We start from the raw sequence: 25,735 nt of genomic DNA, 5'->3' as shown, positions 1-25,735 counted from the left end.
CCCCTACAGATTTTCCTAAATCGTTGATACTGCTCTTACTTCAGCAAAATAGTTTCCCTTTTAAGCTCAATTTCCTTGAGGAAATAGTTAACAAAACAAGGTTTGGCGTGCCAACTACCAGTGTCACACATGAAGATAAAATGAAACATTAGAGAACATCAAGGGTAGTTACGAGCCTGACTTGCTATCCTCAACAAGCCTTATAAGATCCCAGAGGGGCACTGTTCCACAACAAAGCGCATGCAGAAGACCAGCAAGGTCAGTTGCACAAGAAACTTGATGTTGAAAACCACTAGGATTCAGAGGATCAAAAAGAAACCAGAAATGTATCAATAATTTTCAACTCAGATTGTGTTCTACGGAAGAGATAATCTGTATATCTCACAAATCCACTAGATAAAATAGTTTTTTGGAATATCTAAATAGGCTGAGCCAAAAAATTGTCATCATTATCAAAAGAGAGAATAATCACGGGATAAACTTCATCAATGGTCAAAACTTTAAAAAATGAATGTCTATTCTTCTTAACATTTTATCTTTATTCTATCTCCTCATGTAAGGCAAACCATGAATGTCAGGCAAAGTATGATGAGGATGATGATGTATCAGCCAGGACCTGCAAAGAAGTCACAAATGATCTTGTCAGCTAAGAAAGCACCTATTAATTACATCAATTATAGAGGTGGCTTGCTTAAAATTATTCAAGAACTATTCCAATCTTCTGGTCGTTTTGCCAATATCTGATCCCCATCTGGAACTAGGATTTGATATTTAAAAAATTGAACTTGAAAAAAAAAAAAACTTCCTTTTCACATTACACAACTAGTTTTGGATGGAATCCAATATAGAGTCTATTTTTAGGATTTGATATAAAAAAATTGAAGTCTTTTATAGAATTTCAAAAAAAATAAAATACTTCCTTTTCACATTAAACAAATAACTAGTTTTGGATGGAATCCAATATAGAGTCCCCTACGCCATAAGATCTCAACTATGTCATAGCCATGGATCTAAATTTTGAATTCGCCTCTACTTGTATGTCAATATTTTGGTTAAAGAATTAGATTGGAGAGGATCCTACATCAGCTAAATGTACAAAATAACAATAAATGTACGCGTGAACATACCTCAAGTTGTTCTTCAGTGAAGGAGTCTTTCTGAACGTTCCATGTGTCCGCATGAGTGCGTCGAAACTCTGCCACAGCTTTTGTCACGGTAGATTTTACAGGTGATGATTCAGAAACAAATTGAGCCAATAGTGTGACGTGTCCTGGCAACCAACTGCGATAAAATTTGGCAATTTGTCACTAGTGAGAAACATTTCTCAAGACTGGAGATATCTTAGTTTCATAGTATACTACTTTGGACCATCTCAAAAAGAATAGCGATATCATTCTAAATAAAGAAAAAATTTAACTTCAAAAGATCAATATTTTGAAAAGGTAAAAATTGTATTTGTAAACAGATAAAGTTCGTGCTGGAATTTCTGTACAGTGAGCAAAAACACCAAAATATGGCCTGGCCCTCTTCTAATCCTTGAGGGCCTCTATGAGTTCTAGCAAAGCTTCCGCCTCATTTACATATTCCTTTTTACACCAAAAGTGAAATAACACATTTCTTTTAATGAGATGATTTGTAGCCACACAAATATCTCAGGCTTCCTTTAAACAACAAGTTTCAAAAGTCTTTCTTCATTTCTTTATTAAATTTCATGCATAACTAAACAACATCACACAAAATGGGATGGAAGGAGTATTATTTAATGCGGGATATAATGGGTAATAAGAACAAGTGTATTAGCAATAGATTTTTTTTTTGATGACAATGAAAACCTGTAGCCGCTACCCTTTGGGTGTGCACAGGGTAAAACCCCTGCTCCTGTGCAATAGCTCGCAAACCACACAAGAGAGGTAACCCGCACTAGGCAAGCCCGGTGCGAAAAGCTCAACCCAGAAGGCAAACCCCTTGCTTTCGCTAGTAAGGAATTTCGAACTTGAGACCTCCAACATGGAAGTCCCAAGCCCAAACCACTGGGCCACCCCGAAGGGAGCAAGTGTATTAGCAATATATTTATAAGAGTATCTAAAGTCAAAAATGCCCTTATAGCAGGTAATCCCTGCATAACAGTGTCTCTATTATTTCACCGCATAATAATCCTTATGTTATTATCAATCCATGAACCAAACAACCACCAAACATATTTATTTACTGTTTAATACTATCATAATCATGGAAACAATACTTGAGACAAATACAATATTTCCATCAAGTATAAAAACCTTTAATTCTCTAAATTAAAGAAAAAAATTTAGCTATATAATTTTATTTTATTTTCTTTTAACAAAACTTAGTTATATAATTAAAACCAAAAAATTGAAAAAGAAAGACACTAGCTAGCAGCTACTATTCAATACATTGAGTGGCATATGAAACTCGACTAATAAAATGTAATGCATGGCAAGTAACTTGACTCTTTTGTATTAACAAAATTACTATCTACGTTCAGGTAGATATAACAAAATAAGATTGATTAGGTAATACAACGGAAATTTAAAGCAATATACCATGTGGGAAAAAAATTTAACGTCTCTTGTTACCGACAATTATGACCCCATACTTAGGAATGTGAAGTCCATAAACACGATTATCCTGCACTTCTGTAAAGACTGCTTGAAAGAAACTGTCTTCTAGAATATTTCAAAACACTAAGCACGATCTCTACACATACTTGATTAGTTTACCAGCATAAGTTGATCAATTCAATAATTTATAATATTGCTGGCCCTAATCATCAGGATCATCTCAAATACTATTTAAGTTCCATTTTGTTTTATTTTACTTCATCTTTTGTGACAAGTTAAAATGTTGTTTATCATTCCTGCTGTGGAGTGCTACTTCCAGGAACTCCTCCCTAAGATAACACTTGGTCAAATATATCTTTGAACATATGAATTTGGCATGCCTCGGAATATCATAAGGAACTGATAGTGAAATATATCTTGAATATATGAAACAATATTAGAAAATGGACATACCTGGGAATATCATAAGGAACTGATAGCACACAAGCCACCAAAGCAAGTATCTGTCCATGTAAGGATGCTACAGAGAATCCAGAACGCATGCTTCTGCAATAGCAATTTCTTTTTGAGAATATCATAAGGACAGGCTTGATCTCTCTAAGTTTATCATCAGTAATGTAATAAGACCGTCCCAGGTGAATGGTGTTAGAATATAAAGATAGGTGTGACCTCTCTAGGATGATCATCAGTAATGACCCAACAAATAATAAAAGCATAGTAACAACAACTAGCCAAAATTGAGTAAAACTAAAAAAATAAAAGAACCTTTGCTTTCTCTTCTTCTGAATGATACTTGCTTCTGTATAAGCTCTATGACGGAAATCCTGGGCTAAATCTTCATCTCCACCCTTCATTAGGCCAGCCAAAACTGCTGCTGCATGCTCTCTTACCTAGAAAAAATGTTCAGAAGAATTCAAATGAACTTCTTTAAATCACATAATCTCCATATTTAAGTAATTCAGAGAGAATTAAAGCTATTTTTATTATAAAAAGGACAAAACATGACTACTTGAAATGCATCTGTCTTGTTTCTTAGGAAATACCAATGAATGCATTAAACACTTGCGAACATTTTAAGATTTCATCTTGAAAACAACGAAGCAAGTAAAGCAGGTCAACTTCTTCAAACAGAAAGAATGTCTTAAATAACTGTTTCTTATTTGATGTGGGATGTCACATCATATTCCCTCCTGGTTGAAGTACTGATGTTCTAATTAGACACAAGCATGAACCACCAAGGCAGTTCCAGAGATGGTGGCTCCCGGCACTTATACAATGTAACAGTTGGTCTGGTGTGACAGCTAAGTTCACACACCTCTGGCTGGTTTTTCTTAAGCTTGATCCCATTTTGTAGTGCATCGGGTGAAATCTCTTGGACAAACAACTCATTGAGCTTATCCTTGTTCACCCTGCTAGATGTCATTATCTTTTGACTCATAAGTTAAAATGCAAGACCTTAGTAGTGGGACATGAAGCCTTAAGTGGAATGGGGGTGCAATAATCAATTGTAAGTTCAAGCTAAAGAACTTTCGGACACCAAGTAACTTTAAAGCATAATTATCTCACTTGATCTGAACACAAAGGGTTGAAAAAAGACTATAATCAAACACATAACACCTACTACCTATATCATCATCATACCGTATTGCATTCCCTGATGACACAGTATCCTGTCTCATCCTCTCTGATGCTTTAAGCACATGACACACTTACAGGCTACGGCAATAGAAGAGGGACGGCCATATGAAAAATGGATGTATTTGATACTACCATATAGCATTGAACAAGACATAGGAGAAGCAGAAGCGATCTTTGAAAAAAAGTTGTCTTTTGTTGCATCAAACATATGATAGGACAGACGGGGAAATTGTATTCTATCCTAGCCTTTCATATTCTATGTAATCAAATATGACCCAGTAAGTTTAGGAAATTAAAAAGGGACAATTTCAAATATATACAATAAACTAATTAGTTTACTGCAAATATAGCCATGTTTTATTTACATTACTTATACATGAACTATACACTGAACATACATTATGATACACTCAAAAACTGAATATAGCTTGACTATACATGAAATATACACTGACTATACATACTTATACATCGAATGGCCATTTTTTTGGTAATTATTTTTGCCGAATGGCCATGTGGCATAATTATCCCAATTAAAAAAGCAAAAAAAAAGCTACCTAATGGAGCTTCGACCAAGCACCACCGGTTAATTCTGCTTTGGGTCCACCCCTTACTACATCATTATTATAGGGGTATGGGATTCGAGAAATCAAGAATGTATTTGTTCTAGATCAACCATTGGACAAAACAAGCAAAAAGCATCAGAGAGATCTACTTATTTCTCCAAGACTAGAAATCATATGATAATCCACGACATTTTAATTATTTACATAGTTGATACCTCAAATATTTCAGCTAAAATTTATGTGAACTTACCTCAACTTGATTATCTGAGAGTAGCTTCTCAACAGTTTGCCAAATTTGTTGTTTGTCCACCTTAGAGAGGACGAAAGTGTGCCTGTATGATGCAACAAGATAGCAACTCAATTCTTCAGGATATTACAAGTTTATTTTTGCATTATTTAGCCATTCTAGACCACCGTAACAAGACAATGAGTTATACCTGAAGACTGAGTTTGAGATCAAAATGATAATGATTCAATTAAAAGTGATGATAACAATACTTTTTTCTTTCAAAGTACCTCATTTTCTCTTCAAGAACCAAATTAAGGATTTTTTTTCCTCAAAGGAGGAGAAAAGGAGCATGAAGATCAAAATGGAAAGATCATACCTATACATGAAACTCCGCAAATAGGTCAGAGTCATAGATCTTGTGCGCCAATTGGCATCATTGGCTATAGAAAGAATGGTGAGTACAACTTTCCTCAAATGGGACTCTGAATAAACTCTCCACTTTAGCAATTCAAAAGCTGTTTTGGCCAGTGTTGACAAATCCTTATTTGATGTCTCCTACAAGAAATCCAACAGTATCAAAAGAGAAATGCACTTCCTCTTATAAACACCTCCAATGAGCATATATTAATTTATATAGTGTATCAATTTCTTCACGTGTGTAACAGCTGCAAAAATGTCAAGAATTTGAATTTTCAGTATCATTCATTTGAACAACATTTCAACTAGGATTTACTTCGTATGTAGCTATATATCAAAGACTAAAACTGAACAAAAGAACTAAGAGTACACATGCAGATTTGACATGGTCTGGGATATTATATACACAGAAATATCACCAAAACATGAAGGAAGCAGAGACTCGCAATTCTCCTACTTTGTACAGGATTCAAGTTCAATGGTCATGGATCGTGTACCAAGCATAAAACCATGGGAAATTGGCGATGGAGATGCCTTGCAGTCAGAATTTAATCCAGACACGAAAGTCTTCAACAGGAGTCTTTTCAATTTAATCCATTCTTGTTGATATACAATAGCTCCAGTCAGCTAAGGGAGAAGGTCGGTAGTAAAAGGTAATTAGGTAAAGACTCGGAGAGAGATTAGAATCAAAACTCGGTAAGGAGAAGTTTATGTGACAATAGTTTAATGCAATAGTTCTTATATTGATTAATCATGTGACTATACCTTCCCTAAAAGCTATATTGTTAAAGTTCAGAGATTCATTTCTTAAAAGATTTCATCAATACCACTGGTATGCAGGCTTAACTCTTATAGGCAAGTGAGGATGACGAATAGGAATGAGAATCGAACCTAATTGGTGTCACCTCATCTAGAATCTTAAGCCCTTACAGAGAGGAGATATTTAGTTATTTTCTCAGGTCTCAACATTTAGTACACTCATTTGGAAAAGCTTGAACAAGCTAGAAAAAGCAGTAACTCGAGAAAAACTATCTTAGAGGCCAAATGATGAGAGGAGGAAAAAGAAGAAGAAGAGAAAACATGTAATATGTCAGTGTGTTCAGCCTATTAATTTGGCTCACAAAAGGTCCTCTTATCTTTCAACTATGGAAACAACCAACTCCAATCATCTATTTCCAATAATATCCAGCCTTCATAGCTTTTTCCATCTTCGTCACCTAAGCAAGGCATACTTCCAGTTCCAACAGTATAAATATGTAGTTGGTAAAAAGAGAAGAACAACCAGTCAAATGTGAGGAACTGCAAGAAATAGCAGTTAAAGATCAGGAAAAAACAGAAAAATCAAAGTCTAACCTTTTGACCACGAGATAAACAAGATGCTTCTTATCAATTTTGTCAAAAGTTTGTTCTTTAAGAGATCTCGGTCACAATTTTTGACAAAAAACAAAAATCAAAATTTATTTTCTCCAAGAGACGTCAGTTACAAGTTTTACCACTTTCATCAGTAAATGGAGGGGAAGCGTGTATATGCAAGTTCTTCAAACAGTAATTTAATCCATTCAAAATGTCAAAAACAATTAAAATAGACAAGCAACAGGAAAGATGCAACTTTGCAACTTACTTACCTGTAAAGATATTACAGGATACAAAAGACCAACAACAACATCCAGCAGAACTGAGGATCTTCCAGACTTTAGAGATGAGATAAGGAAATGAAATAGCTGCACATCACCAAAACAAGCCAATCAATAAAAGGTGTTAGGAGCAAAAAGTCCAATAGATGAGTTGGCTATTGTACCGTCTCCATCCATTTAACATCATCATGAGACTGTTCGCTTGATACTCGATTGTCAGAAATTCTGTCCGTTTGCACATCCAGCGTGTCTGACTGGCTAAAACTTTGTATCTTCACCACAAGCTCAGATGCACGTTCTACTAGATAATGATCCCAATTCTCTGCTTCAGCTTTCCTGTGCACATTATTTGTCCCTACTTCATGTGGATGAACTTGATTACAGGACACCTGAAGCCGAATGTTTGAGCATAAAACACAGAGGGTGACACCAATGGATTCCCTGACCTGTTCCAGAAATCATTTCATTAGCTGTCACTATAGAGACAACAAACTCTACAGAAGACTTTGAAGGGGGTTGATGAAAAAGTAAAGGATTCATTCCTTTTTTTGGGGTGGTCCGTTGTAAATTTTACCAATTTCCAGCCTTAAACATAGATTAATTTGTCTTTTGAAGATAAACTTTTTGTTAGAAACTAGATGAGAAGAACAATAACTTACAATATTCTCATTTACAAATGACGACATTATCTTAAACAAAAACAAAAAAACAAATGATACATTCAAAAATTGCAGTCAAAGATCTTTTTTGTGAACAGTAGTCAAAGATCACTTTTTTGATACTCAAAGTTCAACAACTTAGAATACAAGGAATATAATGAAACTATGAAAGTCGAGATCAGCTCAAAGATATAGCCTCAATGTATGTACAACTTGGAAAGAAGAATGGTCAAAGAGAATGTGCGTGGGGGTCATAATGCCTTCGAGATGCAAAGAGATGAAGCGCAAAAACAATGGGATCAAGATCTGATGTGGAGCAATAACCATGAGAAGTGCCAAAAGGTTATTGAAAAATACATTTTAAAAAATCTTAGAAGGGACCCAACAATGATGTTCAGAGCTGAATCAATTAATCTGGAAAATCTGAGACTAAAAAGCTTTAGAACCAGACTTATAAAACTAAAACGGGTCGAGCAAGGAAAGAAAGAATCTATCAAGCAAAGCAACTCATCAAAAGAGGTATGCAATTTGAGTTGATCTACAAATAAGAAAGAATCTATCAAGCAAAGCAACTCATCAAAAGAGGTATGCAATTTGAGTTGATCTACAAATAATCCTTATGCTTCCTTTGGCAATCAAATCATATATCAAATGGTTCACGTAACCAAGCAATTCTTAACATAACCAGAAAAATTACACAGTAGACAGAAAATAATAGATTATGATCCCAAGCATAAAATCAAAATGTTGAACACTCACTTGTGGAGATGAATGGCTCATACTGCCAAGCAATTCTTCAAGAAGCTTATAGTGAAGCGCTAGTTCAGTAACTGGCATTTTTGGTGGGGAAACTTCTATTAGTGCAGCTGAAAGAAACATGTATCGCTTGGCAACTACTGTAGTACTAACTGTTTCAGGCAAGGGGTTCATTAAACAGTCCATGACCTTTTGTCTCAAAAGTGGAATTTTTGTTCCATGCTTTCCTTTCCCAGTAACTGCATAACGAATACAAGCTGCCCACTCAGGTATGGACTCAACCGTTTGTGCTTGAATAATATTCTGAAGATGGGTCATCAACCAGCTATCCCATGCTTCTGAAACACCATAAACATCAGAATGTAGCACACCGGCCACTGCTTCAGCAGCAACACACTGCTTTGTCCTCTCCTTTGCATTTATGTAGTCTGCTAATGCATCTTTTAGTGCCAGTATAACTGGAGCACCACATTCCTGGACTAGACGTTTGAAAATACGGGCAAAGCTTGAGTAGAAAGTGTCATTTCCAAACAAAGATATCCAATTGGGAGTACGGGGCCATGATGAAGAAAATTCAAAATAAAAACGAGTAATGGATTTGTCAGCCACACTCTGAAATGAAGAGGTTCCATGATTTCTTTTAGAAGAAGCACCATCAGTGTCAATTATATGAACGTGAGAAAGACTATTCAGAGTTTCATTGAAAAAACCCTCTTCCTGGAATATATTACTTAAAGCTTCTTCGAGAGAAGACTTGGATTTATCCTGCCGGTTAGTAGAGCAAATGGGCCGGTCCTCAGAGAGCTTGTAAGGTGATTCTTTCAGCAAAGTATTTAGAGCTGAGATTGCCAAAATTCTTGTCTGCGGTAGTTGGCTTTTTAAACTCTGTAAGAAGTGACCTGACAAGATTAATCATAAGATGAGAAATTCTCAAAATCTGAAGATAAATTTAAACATGAAACATAATGCTGCTTACTTTAGATCACAAAAGAAACACAGTAATAAAGGTGAATTAAGGCTTTCTTTACCCTTGTTTTTAACAAGTAAAAGAATTTTTTTTGTTCTATCGAAACAGCCTCTCTACCTCTCAATGTAGGGGGGTAAGGTCTGCGTCCACACGACCCTCCTCAGACCCCACTGGTGGGATTACAATGGTACGTTATTGGAGATAGCAATCATTTTGAGTGCTTGTTATGATTGATCATATTCAGAGAACGAGAATACCACAAGGAGAAGAATGTGACCACCAAAAAACAAAAAAAAATACTAGGAGTTTCTATTTCTTGCCTATTAAGGTAAAAAGAATACTAGCAGAAATGTCCAATTAACGAAATGTATTGAAGCAAAAAACAAAGAAAACCTAAGGAAAAACTTAACTAACCAGCAGTTTCACTCAGAATTTTGGAGGACGAGTTAGGATCATTTCTAGAGGCCATAGCCAACAGCAGCAGTACTCGATTAGCCATCAGATTGTACCTGAAAGAAATGGAGGAATAAAATATTTCTTATTTATGCATAGAAGGAAAAATGAGTGTTATTGACAATAGGAAGACAAAACCAGTCCTGCAGTTAATCTATCATCTACATATCTATAATTAGAGATGGAAGTAGAGGCAGGTCATGAGAGAGAATATTCTTTTTAAGAAAATTGTGAGGTGCCCCACTTGTGGGATTACACTGGGTATGTTGTTGTAAGAAAATTGTGGGGCAGAGCTGGTTGTGGCATTGTGGGCAAATGCTGAAATAGAGATTCTACATCTCTAAAGACCTCTTCGTCTCTCATGACAACAGCAACCAAAGTTAATTGCTGGCAATACCACCCACTGCCCGTAATTAGCCTCCAGCAATATCCATGTTTGAACTTCTCATTGAAGTCTCTCACCCACAACTCTTTCTTTCCCCAAAATCAGTATACAATTTCTCACAAGATAGAGAAAACGACAAGCTAATATAAAGCTTAGAGTTCTGCAGATATTAAGAAGACGACATAAAGTTTAGATGCAACGTCATTCACAGGATTACATTTTAGATCACAATGAAAAATTAATGGTTTTTAATGGTATTATTGGCTTTGATATCTATTTTCATTTCCTTGATGTTTTGACAATCTTGAAGCATTATGTTGAACTTTTCTTAATGTTCAAGATAGGTATGCTCGAACAGAAAAATGTTGCAGCATGCAGGCAGTGTGGGGTGGGGATTTTACAGGGAGAAAAGAGGTTGTGCGGTGAAGAGGGGTGTAGTGTACACTGTTACAGCGGAAGTCGAAACCTGCCACACCCTGCACTATACAAAAAGCTTGTACGGTGAAGTGGTTGCGGTGGAAGTTAAGACCTGCCACACCCAGCCCTTGTCATTCCTAGGTGTGATGGTCCAATTGAGACACATAAACTTAGAGGAACTCTGAAACTGCGTGTGCATTTGGGGGGGGAGGGGGGGAGGAGGGAGGACATTACATAAAGCTTTCTTACCGCCAGTGCAAGTTGGAGCTCTCAAAACTCAAAGAACCTATCTCAGAAACCAACACTCCAAAATCTGTTCCTTCTGAATTGCCTGATGCCTTAAACATGTTTCTGGATACTCCAGAAAAATGAATGTTGTACTTAATGAAAAGCTGTCAGATATCCAATTAAAAAATCAACTTTCTTTTGTCAATATAGAAAAGAGAAATGAAAAGACTCGACTTTGAATGTATATCTCACCTCATTGATGGCTTTCTGAGCTTTTAGTGTTTCATGATGAGAGCTTGAGCAATAAAGATTCAGTAACACACAGTCAACACCAACATTGTGCTATAAGGAATCACAAGCTAAACAGATGCAAGCATAAGAATTTACCTTGACAGAATTCCAAGCAGGAAGGAAGAAAGTGCCTTCAAATCCTTGATTCATGAAGAGTAAAAACAGAGTCAGGTACTCACTTCTTAAAGAGTAATGCATATAGTCTGAAGATCAATACCATTGTTAAACATTTAAGAACAGTTTGTGTTGCAAGGACTGCACAGGAACCTAAGACTGCACATTCTGGTGAGCTAGAATTTTTCAAGTTCTGACTGAGACTGAGCACAGACTTTGAGATTGTAGAGGGCCATCTCTTCATCATCTTCAAGAGAGATTTTCCAGCAAGTCTGAGGAAATGGAGAGTAGATAGATGAGATACAAAAGATCTTCCAGAAGATGCAACTTGGTTATGGGACCTAATCATTAGCAATCAACATAAAATTGGTCTTTCCAATAGAAATTAAGAATGACAGGACAATGACCATGAGAGATAAGCCCACAGTTAGTACTCCTCATTGTATTGCTTAAATCACTCAAAGATGATATCATTATTCTACTTCCATGACTTTCCTACAACAGGATAAAATAGCATGGAATTATATTAGCTTTAGCACTTATACAATATATGGGTACTAAGTGAATGAGCAAAAGGTTTAAAGGCAGGAAGTGCGTCCAATATAGATCGACTTGTGAAGCTGCTAGTCGTTGATGAAAAAATTCAATGAATTTATAATACTCAGTTAAGGCAAAGAGGACACATGGATAGATATCATGAAAAATTAAGTCAAGCAAATACCACCTAAACTCTCTTTAAACCATATCAGGTAGGTTAATCATACACTATCAGACCTGACCAAAATTGTTACAGATGTCGCTATAACTCATGTCTTTGAACCTATGATCACACATCTGCAAGTATCTCATCAAAGACACTCTTCCAAATTCCACTGATATTTTCAGACACTATGAGTGAAAGATTAGAACTTACCCACGGACTGTTTCATAACTATGCAAGGAGAGAGTAAGAAGATCATCCGTCAAATGAATGATATGCTCTGAAGGAGATACATTCGCACTCAGCCGGAAGATATGATATGATGATTGTGAGGCTCTCCAAGTACTATGCATGTATGCTTTGTCAATAAGTGCCCACCTAGGCCTGCGAAATTGGCATTATCTTCAAATCCGAAAACAACATATTCAATATGGCCGTTAGTCCTACATACAAAAGCATAGCATACCTTTTTTTCCCTTTCGAATGAGATGACACAATAAAATTAACTGGAGGTTCTATTATGGAAGAGGATTCTAGTTTCCAGGACTGCCTGTGATTTGACCACTCATCGTATTCTGAACTCCCTGTTGACCATCTCAATAACTTAAGATGCAAGTTATGGAAGACCCATAACAAGAAAAAGAAGACTGTGCAAAGAAAATTCAACTACCGTAGTTCCCCAAGGAGTCAATTATACGAATGAGAAGCAGCAATAGAATGCTATCATCTGATTTTTCCTCCAGTAAGTATCTGTCACAGCAATAGAGGTCAAATTCACCACATGAAACCCAGGGAAAGAAGAAGCAAGAAAATTTTTGAAGAGATAAGATGAATACTGGCAGGTTGCATGAATAATGTCAGCAGCCTTTGCTCGCAATTCCATAGTGCCAACACATGAACCAGTCGCTCCAGCAATTACGAAAGGAATGTCAGATTGCTCTTCAGCCATCCCGTTCCTATAGGATGGTCTGAAATCAGGTAGACACGATAAAACACCTTGAAGTGATGAATCAATACGTAGAAGGGTCACTTTCAAGTGTTCCTTCTCTATGCCTGCAATCACAAAGTAAAAGAACAGTAAGTCAACTTACAGAAAAGGATACATAAACAGCACATATTTTCAACTGGAAAAAGAAAAGGTAGACAACTCTTCTTCTTTTTTTGAGAAGGTAACATTTGTGTACACATTGACAAGTCGGTACATGGGTTGCACTGAAACCATATTTACAGCATAATTAAAAAAACAGAGAGCTGACTCAATTACTAACAAGATCCTAGGATGTCTAATTGAGTCAGTATCCTCTAAATATATTTGTTTACACCAGAAACAAAAAAAGTCTAATGCAATTTAGTTAGACAACTCTGAACTATTCTTTTTTCTTCTTTTTTTATGCATGCATTATATCTTTTTCTAAACAAATGATACATGTGTTGGGTTTGAATAGAGCAAAATGGATATAGAGAATTCATCTAACCGACCCCAACTTCATATTGAAACCAATACCTAACAAGTTTGGATCTTCCGGTAATAAATTTAAGAACTCGTTCCAAGCTTAATGATCTATGCAAGTATCATTCAGCAAAATGCTATGCCTTCATTCAGTAGAGGAATAGAGAATCTCCATAAAGTCTATCATAACAAGTGGTATGATTCATCCAATTGGCAGATTGCACTTTCAATAATCAGAATTGTAATAAAAAATAATAGTTACCTGGATCAGAATGTATTTTGGATTTGCATATTTTCAAAAGGTCATCTAAAGCAGAATCAAGATGCAGCTTCAAGAGTTCATTTGCAAAATGAATTTCTTCAGAGCAAGGGACATGCCACTTAGGGGGTAACCAGGGTTTATCTTCAGTAAAATCTTTTGTGCTGATCCATTCCTCCAGTGCAGGGGCAGCAGCATGGTGCAAAACACACCTGGTATTTGGAAGTGGTGATGAAAAGTCATCTATAGAAAACACTTGTCTCGTATATTTTGACCAAAAATAAAATAGAAAAAAACTGAATGGTGAATATATAAAATTCTTAACCAGATTAAAGCTTCACGTACTTGTACTGATTGATGGGATAGTAAAGAACAAGATTTCCAAGGAGAGATCGAAGGAGATGATCACCAGCACCATTAACCTGTCATTTACAACTAAACTTATCAGATAAAGTTGAAGAACCGGAAATACTTTGGTTCAAAGTTTCATATGAACTATGGTCTACCAGGACTAACTGATCGATAAATAAACATATATGCTGTTAACTATAATTCTTAGTTTATTACTACCCAAGAGCAACATGTGAAAGGTGAAAACAGGAAGAGAGAGAGAGAGAGAGAGAGAAAGAAGAATTAAAAGGCTAATATGCTTCCACATTGTGTGCAAAAACTTTCTCTTAGATCTTTGTTCATGGGATGCATGGTGTGGAGGCAAGAGGTTAGGTAACTTGAATATACCAGAGAGATCCTTACTGAATATGTTTATAAAGGAATAATCGAATAGGCAAAAAAAATAAAATCATATGCCTCTACCTGCGAATCATTGTATGTTTGCAATGCGTATTTGCTTGAAAGAGTTTCCAAATATGTAGATGTAATCAATGTATCCTCAATCAAGAGATGATATTGCTAAGCCTTTGGCTCTTTTTTTTTTGAGACTAGGCATATATATAGCGATCATCCTCTTTTCCCTAATAAATTTGATATCAGGACTTGGAAAACATTTGATCACCAAACCACACAGCTGGGCAATAGGTAGTGCTCCCCGGGATCTTTGCAAGTATCTTGGGTTTCAACAGATGGGAGGCTGCTATTCCTAATAGGATCATTTATTTGGAGAATGGAACATGAGGGGTTACTGGAATCATGATTACTTACGTGACCGGGTTACCGCAATGTTACTTATGTTTCAAGTGTACAACCTTATAATTCCACTGGAAAAAAAAAGTGAATATACAGTCCACAAGAGCGAGGAAGTTAGACAAGAATCCACCCAGTGGACTAGGCTAGTATAGAAGACAATCAAACAGTTCATGACGGACAAAAGTTGAGAAGTGTCTACTTCCAAGACAGGTGGAACCCACACTACTGCAAATGAAATGAAATGATTAAGGGTTTATTACCTTTTTCGGGGATAATTATTGTCAAAAATATTGACTTGTAGCTTAATCAAGCACAAAAATTGGCTCATGAGGTGAGGATTGTTAACAACCTTATATACTTGATAGTATTGGACTCTAAGACCTGAACGCAAGCACTACATGCTCATGTTTGGACTTCTGGAGCATGGAAGCAACATAATATAAGGGTCCAACATTGGAAAACCAAGAATAAAAATGGGTCTAGTCTTGATATCGTGGTACAAAAGTGGACCTTATGCGTAACTCAACCCAAGAGGTGAGGATTGTCCAACACTGTATAATGAGACAGCAACCTAAATATTTGATTAATGTGGGTACAATCAAGGGTTTATAACAATAAAAAGGTAATCATCAAAAAAGGATATATAGTTGGAAAAAAACCTTCCAAGATGGCGAATCGAAGGCATCAAAAATAGCTTCCTTGAATTCATCTTTGTAATGAAGAAGTGATGGACCTCCATAGCTAATTGCAATAGATAAAACTTTCAAATGATATTCAATTGCAGTTTCAAGAGCGGGAGAGACCATTGGCTTTGCCTGGAGAATTGAAAAATGAGAAATCAATGCAGACCGTAAGTGGAATCCTGAAGCATGTTACAATAATCATTAGTTAAAGAAGAGAACCTTGCTTGCTTCAGAAGTTTTAAAAGCTCCTCTTCCACCAAATCCTGTAACAGGCGTTCCTTTTAAGGATGATAGAGCAGACTCCAACAGGGGTTTGATAAGCTGAGACATTGCCTCGTCGGGGTTAGAGTGAACACAGGCACAGCAAAGCAGTCCAACCTCTGCAATAGCCCCAGGAAGAATATTTGTTGTGACAAACTTGGAAATTTTTTTAAGAGCCTGCTCAGTAAAATAGAAGTTTACATCAATAGAAATCGTAAATCTCAGAACTATCACAATCATTTAGAAATCCAGAAAAAGATACCTTCTTGTATAGTGATTCTGAAAGCCTCCCAAGCAAGATTTCCAGCATGCAAAAATAAAATGGACCATCTTCTACCAGGAAAGTTCCTGAAGTTGCTGGCGAATGAAGACCTTCATTCCTGAAGCAGTAGTTATCCAATTGACTTCATTTACTTGTGCTCAAGTTTGTACCATTAAAAATGGAAATTATGACCCAAAAAGAATCTAACTAGTGATACTTACACAACACTGTTAGCTTCCAAATTCTGAAGTAACGAAAATAAGCGGAACAAGAACTCGTCAAGCCATTCTGAAAAGTGAAATCCCGGCATGAGTGAGGACTGGTCCATAGTCTCTTCCAGTATAGCCATCTGCAAGGTAAGACAAATAAGCATAATCCTTTTGTGGATCAAGACATAACTAGGAAGAACTTCTAAAATTGGTACATACATTGGAGAACAAGGAGCCAATTAGTTGCATTGTTGCTAAGGTTTTAGGTGGGTCATTGGCATCCATCCCAAGCAATGCATTAGACAAGGAAATCATCATCAGGTCAACAAGTGAATCAGAAGGATCAACAACGTCCACAGCCATGGATGAAGCTGACAAGGTAGTCAGGAGAAGAGATCGACCAGCATATGCTACAGACGTCACAGCACTTTTCAACTGGTGAGTGGCTGTCATCTATTCAGAAAATTGTAATAAGGGAGTAAAATCATCAATCTAACTCAAACAATATTAACTCTTCAGCCAAGCAGGAGCTATTTATTTGAAACAGTTCAAAAGGAGTGTAAATCCAAATTGCCAAGATTCATTCTTAAACAAACTCACCGTCTCTAAGGCCATACGAAAGCGAGATGATAGAAAGGGAAGAACCAGAGATGGTTCAACATATGAAAGGATAGAAGTGGCAGCTGCAACTGTTTCAGAAAGGTGTTCATTTTTGCTATACTGTCCACGATCAATTAGCTTGAGAATAGAATTCACAAAAGCAACCCTCTCTGATTGCCCTAGGAAGATTTCAGACTGCTCGCCATCATCTTTTCTCCTGAGCCCACAGTCTCACGGTCAGACAGAGGCTACATATTCCCATATAGTATCTAGAATTACTATGATAGATTAAAAATTCTTACTGTTGCTCATTTTGCAATCGTTTCTGAAATATATTTACTAAGTGGAACAAGAATCGCTCTAAGGAATAAGTCCAGCGACCACCATTAGAAGGATGGTAATACCTAAAACAACAAAAAGAGATGGTTTACAAAATTTTACAAGGCAAAATTTGTGAGAGTAAGGTGATATAAAATCCGTCTAGAAAACAAACTGTTCCAAGAGGTTGACCAATTTCTCCAAATGTTCTTGGGCAGAACCACCAGGTTTTAGTAGATAAACCTGCATTTGCATCGACAAAAACAGAGGTCATTTTGGGAACATGCAGATGTATTCTTATGATCACTTAAACAAGTGTGCTTACTATAGATTTAGCAATGGCTTTTGATGGAGTGATTGTTCTATTTGAGAATAAGAATCTTGTGTTTCTGGGGACATCCACAGAGAATGGATTTGACCCACTGCCATTTGCAACGGGAACCTGCGAACAAAGATGAAAAAAATATTACGGGAGAAACAGGAGGGCAATGAGTTCCTCTTTTCCTAAGATAAGGAACCTTTCAATATACAAATATGATGGAATATGATCTTCTATACAAAGCATAGTAATAAGACAAACTTGTTTGCACATGCTCATTTGCTAAGAAAATCTCTTCAAGCAACAAAGATAAAGTCTATGCAATATAAGTACATAACCTACCTCAAACATATTCAAGTATTTATTGAAAATAACTGGGAAGAAATGTTCCCAGTCAATGAAGCTATAGTTCTTTATCACACGAGCTGTAACAGAGGCCCACTGGCTGTTCCAGAACTGGGAATTTGGTACGGAATCCCAGTGGACTAAACACGTAACAATCCATGTGCTGTCATAAAACCAAAAAGAAAATCAGTTTACTCATGTAGTGAGATGAAAGTGAAAAGATCTTCAGAAGAAGTTGATCGTCCTTACTGAGAAAAGAAATCCTGGTTGTCTCTATTGGTAGGAAGGAACAGTCTTACAAAACCAGCACCCTCAAAGGATGAATTGTGCCATGTATTTTCAAGCAAAGATCTGCAAAATGCTTTCCATTAATGAATGAGGACCTAAACAAGCCAAATTCAACCCTAAAAATTACCTCATGAGAGGAGAGTTATCCATACAAGGAAACCACAATCCAGTCCCTCAATGAATGTGGGACTTAACACTCCGCACATGTGTAGGACTGGAACTAGACCGTGGATAACATAGTGTGGGGCCCAACATTGAGAAACACAACAATAATGGTTGATGGATCTTGGCTCTGATACCATGTGAAGAAATGGACCGGCGCCTAATCCCAAAAACTAGCTCATAAGAGAAAAATTGTCTAAGACCATATAAGGAGACTACAACTCATTCCCTCAATCAATGTGAGACTTAACAGCTTCGAAGTGCAAGTAAAGTCCTACCTATTAATTCATAATCCCAAAGGAGATTCAAGCCCCCAAAAGTGTAAACACAGAGTAGTCCAACTTTTTATACTTTTTTATTTTATTGTATTTTATTTTTATAACACGAACCTCGACTAATTCCACAGAATACCTGCCACCTCCCACCCACACCAGGTATCAGGTAACTCCGTCTACCAAGGCTAGGACAGATGGGAAGAATAACCTAGTGTTTTTGTCTTTGTTGGGATTCGAACCTAACCTCATGGCTCTCAACCACTTCAGTGACCACTAGGCCATACCCTTGGGTGCGTAGTCCAATTTCAATAAGATAAACCCCTCTAAATACCACATTAATCTTTTTATAACCAAAAAGAGTTCACCATGATACTGCAGATTGTGCAAAGCGCAACAACAACAACAACAACAACAACCCAGTGAAATCCCACATCGTGGGGTCTGGGGAGGGTAAAGTGTACGCAGACCTGACTCCTACCAATGTAGGACGGCTGTTTCCGAAAGACCCTCGGCTCAATAGAAGCATAGGAAAAAAGATCAGACAAGAATATTAATGGTAGGAAAGTAGATAACGAAAGAGTTCCAAACAATAGTATAGTCAAAGCACCAAAAAAAACAGTAGATATCGTCCAATAATAGCATAAATACCATAAATAACATAAGATAACATAACATACATAACATAAATAACATAAATCAGAGTACAATAAATCATAGTGCGTTAATTGTGCAAAGCGCAAAATTCTGATTTTAATAAATCACCTGAATCTGACCATCACATAAGGTCAGACAAGTTCTCCAATTATCTTAAAGGATTCCAAATCCACCAGTCTTCACTTGAATAAGAGCATGCCAAGGGAAAAGTATCGTACATACAACAAAAAATGCACTAATCAAAAGTTCTCCACCACCCATAATTACCACATGGGCCTAGAGTAATATATATGTCTGCATAAATGAACTAGTATGTTCTGAACTTAGATCACTACATACTCCAAGCTAAGAGAAACATTAGCTTCTCTTTTAAGAGATTCTCGTTTTCAATGATCCCAAGGAAAGAAGTACAACAAACACACCAAATTACTGTCAATTTTAGCACTCCCAGAGCCTAATCCCAGGAAGTAAAATCTTACCCGAACTCGGACCATATCTCTAATGCAGAGCCTGGAGGGAAAAACCTCCGGCAGGATCGAACAAGAGAAGTAACGGTCTCAAAATGTCGCTGTCTTATTCTCCACCCTTCTGGGCCTGTATTCCTTTAGCAAATAAAGTAGTTCAACAAATCAGCATATAAGTGTATTAAAAAGAACAGTTGCTGGGTTAAATTTTAATGATACAAAATATACATATTAAGTATCTGACAATGAGATTTAGATTTGTAATAAACTGATTAAAGTACAGATCCCATTAGTTTGTGTAGAAAAGTAATAACAAAAAAGAAACATGTATCAACTCTAACCTCCAAAAAGACAGAAATATGTAGTACGTGAGCAGTCAGATTTATAAGATATTATGCATATAAACATCAAACTTCAGAATGGATTGATAACACCACTTTTTGGAAACTTCTTACATTTCTAATATTGCTGCTGATTGTCATATTTTTACTTCCCATCCAGATTAACTAATAACATCTTACATTCATTAAATTGTGAGTGACGCATTGACAAAGATCATCAAAAAGGATCATAGTCATATTTTTACTTCCCATCCAGATTAACTACTAACATCTTACATTCATTAAATTGTGAGTGACGCATTGACAAAGACCATCAAAAAGGATCATTCCTTATTTGAATTACCCTCCCATCAATAATCTATGGAAACATGAGGCACCCACTATGAGTTAAGAAAGATGAGAATAAGAGATGAATCTTCAAACTCCATTTGGAGAATTTTGTAAAGTACCCTCAACTATTTGCAAATTTACTCATCTTGAATACAAGATTGAGGAATAATTCAAGGCTCTTATCACTTTTACATCACACCAATTAAACAGCAAATGAGTGTGTGCCCTGATGAAGTTTTCAAAGCCATGAAAGGAGACCATACTCCTAAGCTATTGACCAGCAACTATTAGGTTTCACAAACCTCAAGAGGGTATATCGCATATTAGCTGCAAAGGCATTCAGATTTAGGTTCAGGCAAGAAGTTTTTATCTGATATAAAATCCAGGTGTCTTAAGTTGTGACCACAAATGAATTAATTTTTATTTATTTTTTTGAAACTGATAAATTAATTAATTTTTGAGAACGGTAACAAGACGACAAATGAATTAAGTACAACGTCCATACAGAAAAGGCAATAAAAAGCAAGCTAATTAAGGAACAAAAGGTTACAAATAAAAGAAAAGTAGGGAACTTGCCTTGTGAAATGTGTGTGAATCAGAGTATCATATAAAGGGCGCCATTGAACTTCCAAGGACAACTTTTTCCGGTATTTATTCAGTAGCTTTACCAAGATATTTCCCCATCTAACCTGATGAGAGCAAATGACCTTAACTACGTCGATAGACAGCCATCAAAAAGGATATGCACGAATATGTATCTTTCTGAAGAAATTACCTGAGCATAAAGTTTATTTTCTGATATACGGAACAATTCCAATCCAACTTCAACTACTTCTGTAACATCCTCCAGAGATAGTTCACTTTTTGCTTTTATGAAGCTGCAGGTAAGTCCATTAGTAAATAGGTTTATATAATTCAACAAGTCCGTGTTCTATTTGTGTTCAGTTTGCACAGGTTTCAAGAGATAAGTTTTTCTTTAGTCAGGAATAACAAGTTTTTTCTAAATCAAGATATTTTTTTCTTAAGTTGTGCCATCTTGTATCAGGATTAGCATGGTTTTTTGATTCTGTAGTCAAATAAAACAGTACAATTAATCATGTTACTTGAATTCAAGAAATTCAAAGAACCCAGACTAAAAAAGTGAAAGAGAGTGCAAACCAGGGAGTAAAACCATGTAGAACCCGGAGATGGTACCTCAGGCATTCTAGGTTGCACATAGCCATTGACAGTTAAAATATAAAATGAGATTAGTTATGTATTTTCTACTATTACACTTAGCCCACAATTATCTACTTAGTCCATTTGAGTCCTGGTGAGACGTCCAAAGTGTTATCAGTTTGTAAAAGGTTCACAAGCTCAGTGAGGTCTTATACATGATTGTAATAGAAATTGGGTTTATGTAATGACATTGGTTCCTTCACTTTATTTCTCTTCTTCCCTGTTTATTATTCTGTCAATTCCACTTCTGGTTAGTTACACTAATCCTAGTTAGCGTAACAGTTGGTATCAGACCCATCAATTCCTTCCGGACTCTCTGCTAGACTAAGTTTGGATGAAGGACAGAGGAAGGTGGAGGCACAACTCTCCCAGGTTCAGAGGTCAGAGAGATTGGAGAAGCCTTAGTATGAGAATCCCGAATTTCAAGTGACTGCAAAAGAGATCACAGAAATTCATTGGATGATGCCTCAAGGTCATACGCAGCTGTAATGTTGCAAGGTAACACCTCCTTTAGTTCCTCTAACATTTTGGTCCTATGTCTGTCTATTCTACTGTTCTAAGGCACACGAGTCTCCTCAACTAGTAAAAGAGTGGTACTTCCAACAGTTCCTGCATCCATTTAACCCCAAGGGGTAATTCACAAACACCTACTATACCTTTTCCACAACCTAATTTCTCAACTCTACACTTTCAGTCGCAACCTCAGTTCCAATACCAGCGCCTATACCCAATATTCCTTTTTGATACTTTAATAAACTTTTCAATGGCGATAGTGCTAAACTCGATTCCCTGAATTCAATAAATTCAATCCAAAGGGTTTGATTGAGAAGATGTGATAGGCACTTTGAAATTTACCAAGTACATGCAGCTCAAAAGGTGATCTACATTTCAATGTATATCAGTCAAAAATTTTAAGACCTATATGATTTATCATATGGGTCAGGCATCATGGGACACTCGATCTTGCTTTTCTTCTTAGACACAGAAAGTTTTTGCTCTATAACGGGTTTTCTACTTCGTTCAGTTACATTAGGGCTTTATACAACTCTAACTTGATGATTAAGTTCCCTTTAGTTGGTGTGAAATGAACGGATGCTGGGATAAGAGATCTTGTTGGTATAGAACCTATACGTTTGTTTTTCAAATGATTCATATTGTCCCGTGCGCGCCTTCCAAATTTCAGCCCAATCAAATATGGCGGCTGCCAATATATCTCATGGTAACAAAAATGCATTGTTATAGTAGATAAGTTCAGCAAACTCAAACAATGGAGGGCATTGTGCAAGCTTACCAAGAGAAGTTTAAGGTGTTGAGAGTTCAAATAATGATTCAAAATCCACATTTAAGTGAGATATATTATATGTTGTGTTTTACCAGTTACCACTTCCATAATGCATCACAAATGATCCCATTCGAAGCTTTCTATAGTTACAAACAACCCCAGTTCACATTTAACCTGCTCCATCAGTCCAAAGTAGGTGCAGTACAGGAGCTTGTGAAGAAGAGGCAGGTCTCAGCCAGTCACTTGCAACACCGTTTGAGAAAAGCTCAGAACATGATGAAGACCTTTGTTGGTGCTCACGGGTCTGAAAGGGAACTTTAGGTTGGAGATAGGATCAAACACTGTGTGAGGAAAGCTCAGAACATGATGAAGACCTCTATTGGTGCTTACAACCCTGAAAGTGAACTTTAGGTTGGACATAGGGTCAAACTCCAACCCCATAGACAATCATCTGTAGTTGTCAAAAAGAGTTTGAAACTAGCTGCAAAATACAATGATCCCTACAAGATACTAAGGATGATTTGTCTTGTACAAATGAGTTGCAGTTACCCTCTCACTCAAATCCATTTTTGTTTTCCATAAGTCTCAACTCAAAAGGTTTGGGAATGTTGTGGTGCCCTCTGTAGATCCATCTTTAACTATTGAAGATGGTAAGTTGCTCAATGAAACTGTAGCTATTTTGGACAGAAGAATTACGAAGCATGGGAATGTTGTTGATGTGCAAATTCTGATGCAATGAGCCAATCTATCTCCTGAAGGAGCTAAATGGGAAGACTACAATTTGTTAAGTCACAATTTCCAAGTTTTGGGGACTAGAAATCCAATGTTTCGAGGGAAATTTCCCAAATGTAGCATCCAGCGATTGTAATTCAAGCATTTTAGGTTGTACGTAGCTATTAACCATTATAATATGAAATGAGAGTAGTTAAGTATTATCTATTAGTCCATTTGAGTCCTGATAAGCTGTTCATATTGTTATTAGCTTGTTAGAAGGCTCATAAAGATGAGGAGGAGGAGCTTATATACTTGATTGTAATAGCAATTGGGTCTACGCGATGAAACTGTTCCCTTTTCCTGTTTATTACTCTTTTCATTTCCATTAACAAACCAATCAGTTCACTTAAACTCAAGAAATTCAAAAACAGCAGACTAGGAAACCAAACAAGCAGTACAATTCACACAACCCCACACTAAAGAAGTGAAAGTAACAGCAACCCCATCATGCCAAAATCAAAAATTGGACTTGTAAGTGACTGATCAAAGTCAACGAGCAAAGGAATTCAGCATACACACAAGTAATTACGTAAAAACTAGGAGTGAAAGATTGAAACTTACAGGTCAATAACGGAAACCCATTTGAGGGTAGCATAAACTGAATCGGGATCATCCGACTTGTACGATTCTTTAACTGATTTCAGTACTTTGGCAAAAGATTGTTTCTCCTTGTTCGTTTCTTCTGCCACCGGCGGTGGCAACCAAGCGTTATACAAGTGCATTTCTATCTGAGAATTGAACTGAATTCTCTAAACAATGGAGAAATAGAAAATGTGAAAAACCCCTCTTCTTCAGCGGGGGATATTTATAGCAAGGGAGAGTCTTCCTTTCTTTCTTCCCAAGACAAATTTTGACCAATAAGTACCAAAGTTGGAGTTTGAGGAGGAACGGAAATTTAGAATTATTTATATATATTGAATGTAATTTTTAAATATAAATACACAAGTTATAATATATAAATGTGTATGATATTTATGTTTTTTAATTTTAAATGTGTAAAAATAATGACTTAAATTTTTATAAAATTGAATAAATAAACGCACATATTATATAGCATAATACACGTAAAACGCGTGAATATTAAATTTCATATCCAGCAAATATCATCACATAAATTAAATAACAAAATAGTATTTAAGTGAAAATCAATTTTAACAATAAAACAAAAATTCAAGTATATACCAAAAGTACCCTTAAGCATTAGTGTCTTAAATATGGCAAGATATTTCTATTGTTGGATTATTTTAGGTGCTTTCAAGTTAAAACATATTTTAAATATTTTTATAGTAATTGGATGAAATAAAAAAATATTTTTTAGCACTCATTCTTAAGTTAGAATAAGAAAAATAAATCAAAAGTCATAAGTTAAAATTTCTGACTTATGCCTTTTGAATTATAAATCATAAGTTCATCCAAACAAACTCTAAAAGCAAATGTACATCACTTCACGCAATATTACTTCGTCTGATAAATTTGTTAAGCACACATGAAACTAATGTACTAATATATGAACTACAACTTAAACGACATTAATTGGTAATGCTTACTATGTGAGGGGTAATGGTTGTAAACACCATTTTTCGCCCACCAAAATCCTTCAAATTAATAAGAAGAGTTAAGATTTCGACCATTGCGTGCCTGCAGTTGTTCATGCACATCTTAAGAAGCTCCCATGCTTCAAGATTGAAGTTCCTATCTTGTTTTTGCGTCAAAAAAAATGTGTGATAAAATATGTGTTTATAGTTTTAGACATAATACATTTTTTCTAAAGTTACGAATGCATCTACTTGTTATGAATACATGCCATTAAGTAAATATGAGCCATATAAAGTAAAAGAAGGAATTATAAAGCCACAAGAACTATGATGCATGCCACATGTAAGTATATACTAAAGTATTTTATTGCTTTCCAAATATTAACATTTGCCACTTGTTGAAAAAAAAAATTATATTATATTACCACCTTTTGGAACTTTTATCCTAAGCCTTAAATTCGATGCGCATTAACATAAACATCAGAATATTACCAAAAAGATTTCCCATTACCCTTTTGCTTTACAAT

General features: G+C 36.1%; 1 protein-coding gene across 1 annotated transcript; it reads right to left on the bottom strand.

The window, feature by feature from the left end:
- Window positions 1-307: 307 nt before the first annotated feature.
- On the bottom strand, window positions 308-24,518 carry LOC129891138 (proteasome activator subunit 4). The gene is made up of 35 exons (XM_055966396.1): window positions 24,235-24,518; window positions 21,175-21,277; window positions 20,976-21,088; window positions 19,744-19,866; window positions 18,135-18,236; window positions 17,883-18,048; window positions 17,547-17,663; window positions 17,397-17,464; window positions 17,206-17,307; window positions 16,904-17,120; window positions 16,523-16,756; window positions 16,316-16,443; window positions 16,095-16,212; window positions 15,791-16,009; window positions 15,548-15,703; window positions 14,091-14,167; window positions 13,749-13,957; window positions 12,873-13,089; window positions 12,707-12,786; window positions 12,503-12,620; window positions 12,250-12,420; window positions 11,440-11,608; window positions 11,319-11,362; window positions 11,184-11,226; window positions 10,953-11,095; window positions 9,863-9,957; window positions 8,485-9,380; window positions 7,231-7,512; window positions 7,058-7,153; window positions 5,392-5,570; window positions 5,037-5,118; window positions 3,348-3,472; window positions 3,036-3,128; window positions 1,128-1,281; window positions 308-616 (listed from the first exon to the last, which is right to left on the bottom strand). Exons 1-35 carry the CDS (start codon window positions 24,393-24,395, stop codon window positions 575-577), a joined length of 5,442 nt encoding a protein of 1,813 aa, XP_055822371.1. The 5' UTR covers window positions 24,396-24,518; the 3' UTR covers window positions 308-574.
- Window positions 24,519-25,735: the final 1,217 nt, after the last annotated feature.

This window comes from Solanum dulcamara, chromosome 6 (genome assembly GCF_947179165.1).
Source record: "Solanum dulcamara chromosome 6, daSolDulc1.2, whole genome shotgun sequence".
In the NCBI taxonomy this organism is placed as follows: Eukaryota; Viridiplantae; Streptophyta; class Magnoliopsida; order Solanales; family Solanaceae; genus Solanum; species Solanum dulcamara.
This window is presented reverse-complemented; position numbering and strand designations above follow the sequence as displayed.

What these genes read in the sequence shown, in the direction of transcription:
- LOC129891138 (XM_055966396.1), bottom strand. Translation starts at nt 24,395, where the DNA reads ATGCACTTGTATAACGCTTGGTTGCCACCGCCGGTGGCAGAAGAAACG. An exon ending in TTCGTATGGCCTTAGAGACG is followed by an intron (nt 16,757 to 16,903) that starts GTGAGTTTGTTT and finishes TTTTCTGAATAG; the next exon opens with ATGACAGCCACTCACCAGTT. An exon ending in CTCAGAAAGCCATCAATGAG is followed by an intron (nt 11,096 to 11,183) that starts GTGAGATATACA and finishes GATATCTGACAG; the next exon opens with CTTTTCATTAAGTACAACAT.